This window comes from Scleropages formosus, chromosome 6, assembly GCF_900964775.1.
Source record: "Scleropages formosus chromosome 6, fSclFor1.1, whole genome shotgun sequence".
Lineage (NCBI taxonomy): Eukaryota > Metazoa > Chordata > Actinopteri > Osteoglossiformes > Osteoglossidae > Scleropages > Scleropages formosus.
In genome coordinates this window covers 28912210-28918256 of record NC_041811.1, presented here as the reverse complement: position 1 = coordinate 28918256, position 6047 = coordinate 28912210, and the positions used below count along the sequence as shown (strand labels likewise).

The window sequence follows — 6047 nt, the reverse complement described above, 5'->3', positions numbered from 1 at the left end:
GCTCGAGTAGGTCTTGCAGGATCCTTCAGGAAACCCCATCTCCCTCCTGAATTATGGCTTTGTTTCTTCCCGAAACAGAAATGAACAGTGAAATGAACAGGCTGTATTGGGGTGGAGAAAAGAAAACTTTTGTGATGTTGGATGAAGAGTAGTATCTGTTTCCGAATTTTAAATTTCTTAATTCATGAACATCCAAGAAAGATGCTTTCTTCCATTTTAGAACAGGTGAAAAGTGAACTTCTCACCACCCCTCTCTGGGCTTTGGAATTACTCTGCACTGAGACTACCCCAATAGACATGCTTTCTCCAGTCTGGAGCTCTACTGCCATGCTTGTCCATGCCATGACCAATATAGACCTAAGTGTAAAAGACTAAATACCAGTGAGTTCTTCCCAGGGTGACCTTGTGTTTGAGAAGAATCCTTTCTCTTCTCTTGATGGGCATTATGATATATCTTGCCCCACAGTGTGACTATGCAAGCACTGTGATGCTTTGATGCTTTGATGCCTAGCTAGGGGTTTCTGAAGCTTGATCGGGTCTCTTTGAAGACTTATGTCCCACTGTCATAGGTGTCTCTACTCTAGGCTGTGTTGCCCCCCATCAGACTTTGTTGAGGCCAACACTCCATAACAATGGAGCATTGCATTGTTCTTCACTCTTCTCCCTGGGTATGATTTTCCTCATTAAAAGATTGGGCTGAAACAAAAAAAGGTTTGCCGTAGTGAAGGACTGGATGAGTACATTCTGGTGTGGACCCTGCAGGGGTTTGAGAAAAAACAAATAACTTTTGGCATAAATGTGAAAAGCAAAATTGTCTAGTTCTGGGCAGTCACCTTCTGCCAGGTCAGACATCCCCCTGGATTGTATTCAGCCTGCAATGTTCACGTCCTAGAATACTTTAGTTCATTTTATGAGTATGAATAAGTATAGCTTTTGCCAGTGGATTTGCTTTAAATGGCTTGATGTCGAGAGTTCTCAGTATTTTGGGCTGTGGTGTGTTTTACAGTTCAAGAAAGAACTTCTCACGTGACACAATAGAAAGACAAGGATGCCGCATCTCTGTCCGACACACTAAGGTCATCATCTCTTACCGAGTAATCTTTCCCATCCTTAAGGAACCAGTAGGAGCTGGAAGGGGGGTCAAAAACACTACTGCAGCAGTTACTGTACCTGCCACGTCTAGGAGCAGTGATTAGAGCACTTGATCTGAAGGTTTCAAGTTGAATTTGTAAAAGGCTCTGTGTCACATGAAACATAAATTGTATTATTACTTAATTTGTAAATAAATGAATAAAACAGCCAGGGAGGAAAAAAAGATAAAATCTCTCTACTTTTTTTTTTCAATGAAATATTTTTAATGTAATGAAATATGTTGACCTTTCACAGCAGGTCAAAGTTTTACAAAGCTTTAAGTACAACAGTCCTCTTGAATCTGTATGATATGCCATAAACAACCATGAAAGGTCTCAGGTTACTGTATCCTCTGTGTTTTTGATATTGTTTACCCCCAGTGCATTGCCATTGTGAGCTGGATTAAAGCTTTCCTTCCAGTGCACCCTGCAAACTCTGACAAGATCCTCCCAGTGACATAAGGCGGCTTTTCTTTTTTGTGGCATATCTTGAACATGCAATGTCTTCAACTCCAAGCCATCATCACCACTGAACCGTGAATCACACTGCTATGACACCTGTAGGAAACCAGAATGTCAGACAAATACAATGAAGTAATGGAAATAGTTTCTGCCAAACATGACCAGTACAGATGATCAATGGAGTGTATTTCGCTCCTCCTCACATTCTCGTCTGCCTTCAGATAACTGCAAATGAACTTGGGTTTGAACGTTCAACAATGTATTAGTGTACCTCATTAATGCTAGTGTTATACCCTTTTTAAAGATCCTCGGATAGCTGAGCTCACAGCAAAGGACAAAGACAGAGACCATTATTCACAGTTTCACAGTGAAATGAAAGAAACTTTGATTACTGTAATTCTTTTAGTTTGTAGCTGAACAAGCCAATAGTGTGGTTATTAAGGAAGCAACTTCAAGTCTTCTTCAGGCTAGATATGTGGACATGCCTTTGAACCTCAGCAATGCAGTGGTGTGTGATGTTTCCAGAAAATTTAATTCCTCTCTTAAGGACCAGGTGTTGCTGAATACAGCGGATACCAGAAAGCTTTGACATTTCTAACACGTCCGGCCAAAGGTGTTTCGCTCTTTTACAGCATGTTCAAACGTGACTTACTGTTGAAGTTTTCAGTTCAAACACTGACAACTGTGTATAATTGTTTATTCAAAGGAACCTTTTGATAATCACCTTCTCGAACAGAAATATTGTATTTCAAGACATGTTTTTTCTTTTGGAATTGGGTTGATTTTAACTGCAGAATTTAAAAAATGCAATTTATTTTACACTTGAAAGTCCCAGGTTGGTAGCACTATGAGATCAGCTTTTTCATCTAAAACAATTACCTGTATGCTCTTATCCAAAGTACATTAAATTGTATAATATTTTTACATTTTTATGCTTGATTGTGTATAAGTTTGGTACTATTTGGCCAGTGATCCAGATCTGTAAAGACCATGGTGTGTCTCTCCATCCAAAGTAGTCTGATCTACAAGGTGATTATTTAGTATGGTTTTCATTCACAGAAAGCATACAGCTGGTATTGTACAAGCAATGTAACCATCATTGTCCAAGGAAAACTTTATAAATTCATTGCTTAACTGGTGCTTTTATTCAAAGCATCTTACAGCATCTTCCCCCATTTATATTGCAGGGTCAGATGTGAATATATACATATTTATTTAATGTACAAATATATTACATTATTCTTGTTGGAGGAACTAATCTGACAAGAGGACAGCAGGAGGAGTGAGGTGCGAGCCTGCTGTTTTACCACATATTTGCACTGAATTACGCTTATTATACGCGTGATGATATTAGGGCAGATATCATACAAAAGTTCAAAGGCCTCCTTTCACCCTCTGATCGCAGTAAGAGTGACAGTGCTCTGTGTTCTGGTAATAAGCCTTTTTTCCATATATATTTTTGTTTGTAAGCAGCAGACAGTGGGTGGACAGCGTAATGCAGTTGCCGCTATTCACACTTATCGAAGCCCTTGGGCAGTATTTTGATGACCGTAAATATAGGTAATTTTTCGAGTATATTTTCCACTTTCACTGTTTGTGTGAAAAGAGTCAAAGTCGCATCTCCACGCTTGTTTGCCGCTTGAACTCGTTTCGATTGTTTAGTCTTGCAAAAGTGTTATTTACCTAAAGACTACTGAACCTTTCTTTAACCCAGCCAGTTCAACCCCCGGCAGATAGTGTGTACACTGTAAGTGAAATAAAACTTAAATGTTAAATTGTCATGTTTATATATTATCCAGAAAATAAAGACCGCACAGATCAAGGCGCTTTCCGTTCCCACGTGAAATGTTTGTTACGTTAAATGTTGTTCAATGTATTTAATATGTAGCTCCAGGCTCTCGTTCTCGAGTAACTGCACATCCAGTGCAACAATATTTCAAGCGATCCGAATCGCTCCCATTATTTCAGGACACCGATTTCTGCAGAACTCCAAGGTTCGATCCAGCCAATCGTAGATATTAAAGACGACGGGATGCGTCATATATGTGGAACACGGACACATGATTTTATGTAATGCATCATACGGTATAGTATACGCGTGAAATCCAACGCAATGATGAGTCTTCTCGTAGTTGCAATATAAGAAGCGGTTCTTCATATGCTGTACATACCCGCTGACGGGGTTTTTAAACGACACTGGAGGAAAGCAGGGTTCGAGGCACGGGCCGGGCCGGGGAAGGACGGCGGGGCTTTTGAACTTTAATTCTTCCCGTGCGCAGTTTAAACGTCGCCAAGAAGAGAGCAAGTGCAATAAATCCCGAGGGCAAGAAGAAGAAGAAGGGCGGCAATAATTCGCCGCACTACGTGCTGTTGGGCAGGAGGTCGTTCCTCCCGCTGTACATCACCACCCCGGGCGGGTAAAACGCCACGCCGGGCTCGGGCGCGTGCACCGGCACGAGCGCGTTGCCCTGCTCCTCGTGCTCCGGCTTGGTCGTGGCCGTGAACGGCCTCATGTTCGTGACGGAGGGCGACGCGATCTTCCAGAAGAGCTTTTTGAGCGCCTTGCGGAACTCCCTCCTCATGAGGCAGTAGAGTATGGGGTTGAGGCAGCTGTTGGAGTGGGCCAGGCACACGGACACGGGGAAGAGGTACGCCTGCGTCGTGTAGTACTCGTAGCTGAAGTGGAGCACGTTGAGCTTGATGAGGATCCCCCAGGCCGTGAGCGCCTGGTTGGGCAGCCAGCAGAGGAAGAAGGAGAGCACCACGATGGTCACGGATCGCGTGACCTTGGAGCGTCTCTTGGCGCTCGACGTGTTCATGTTCTTGCTGGTGATGAAGCGCAGCAGGAGCAGGTAGCACACGGAGATGACGGCCAGCGGCACCACGAAGCCCAGCAGCACCTTCTGCGAGTGGTAGATGCCGAGCCAGAACTGCGCGTCGCCGCTGTTGTCCGGGAACTTGACCAGGCAGAGCTCCTCGTCGGACACGGCGGCCGTGGTGGAGAACACGGCGTTGGGCAGCGCGGCCACCACGGCCGCCACCCACACCACGAGGCTCATCCAGCGAGCCGAGCAGCAGGGCGGCCGCCTCTTGCTCTTGAGCGCCGACGCCACGGACCAGTAGCGCGCCACGCTCATGGCCGTGAGGAAGAAGACGCTCGCGTACATGTTCATGGCCGTCACGTAGGACACGATCTTGCACATGGCTTTCCCGAAGAGCCACGTGAAGTCCAAGGCGTTCTCCACCGCCCAGAAGGGCAGCGTGAGCACGAACTGGAAGTCGGTCACGGCCAGGCTCGTCACGAACAGGTTGATGGAGGACTTCTTCCACACCTGCTTCGACTTCATCAGGTACAAGACCAGGATGTTTCCGATGAGCCCGAGCGCGCACACCACGGAGTAGACGACCGAGATGATGATTCTGAGCACGGCGGAGCCGTCGCCCACGATGTCGGCTCTCTCCAGGTCCAGCAGGCTGAACGGATCCGCCACGGAGCGGTTCGTCCTGTTGGGCGCCAGGGACGCGTCCCCGTCCGCGTCCACCGGGAGCTGGGAGGTGCGCGCCGCATCGCTTCCGTTCAGAACATCCATCCCATGTCCGGGCGGGATCGCGTCGCTCGCTGTGAACAACAAGTGCCGGCAGAGTCCGAGAAGTTCCGCATCCCTCACGCGGCGCTCCCGCCGGCGTCCATTTCACGCGCTTTTACTCCACCGATGATGTCCCGCTGCTGTGCGTCGACGATCCACTGCAGAACTTCCTCGGCCAAAGACAGAAACGTGAAAAAGGTTAACGTGCTAACACTGGAAACGTCAGATCTCCTCCTGCCGCCAGAAACTTGACATTAATGTCATTTGTTTCCCGCTGTAGGGTTTTCTAAGTACACCAAGTTTGACGCACTGGAGACAAACTAAAAAGAATGAGACAGTAACGTGGTCCTAGGCTGTCAACCCCCCGCCCCGCCTCCTCCTCCTCCTCCTCCTCCTCCTCGTCGCTAGCGGGAGGTTAAACTTGAAGCGATCGGCCGCGGAAGGAACGCCAGCCTTTTATCCCGCGGAGCTTTCCGGGATTGGACAGCAACCCTTACGCACTGGGCGCGGGTTAGCGCGCGCTCTCCGCGGTGCTGGCGTTCCGCAGCGCGCGCTCTCACTTTTGGCGGGCGGCGCGTGAATTGTTTACCTAGCTAAGTTTTACACACACGGAGCGTCTTATGTTTTTTGTTCCCGTTTTACTTCACTGTAGTAATTGCGCTACTTGATTACTGACAACTACTCCTGTCAGATTTTTCCACGTTCTTGTAGAATTCTTTTGTACACTACTAATTAAAACCGTGTGAGATTTACTAGCCACGCTACACCTGCGTTTGCCATTAACAGTTTATTACATTTTCAGGATTATGAATACACAAAAGCGTTTTGTAAAATGTAAAAAGTATGTGCATATACGACCGCGTAGCAT

General features: G+C 46.6%; 1 protein-coding gene across 1 annotated transcript; it reads right to left on the bottom strand.

Moving 5' to 3' along the window:
* Positions 1-3804: 3804 nt before the first annotated feature.
* rxfp3 (relaxin family peptide receptor 3) lies at positions 3805-5612 on the bottom strand. The gene has a single exon (XM_018751589.2). It carries the CDS (start codon positions 5180-5182, stop codon positions 3953-3955), a length of 1230 nt encoding a protein of 409 aa, XP_018607105.2. The 5' UTR covers positions 5183-5612; the 3' UTR covers positions 3805-3952.
* Positions 5613-6047: the final 435 nt, after the last annotated feature.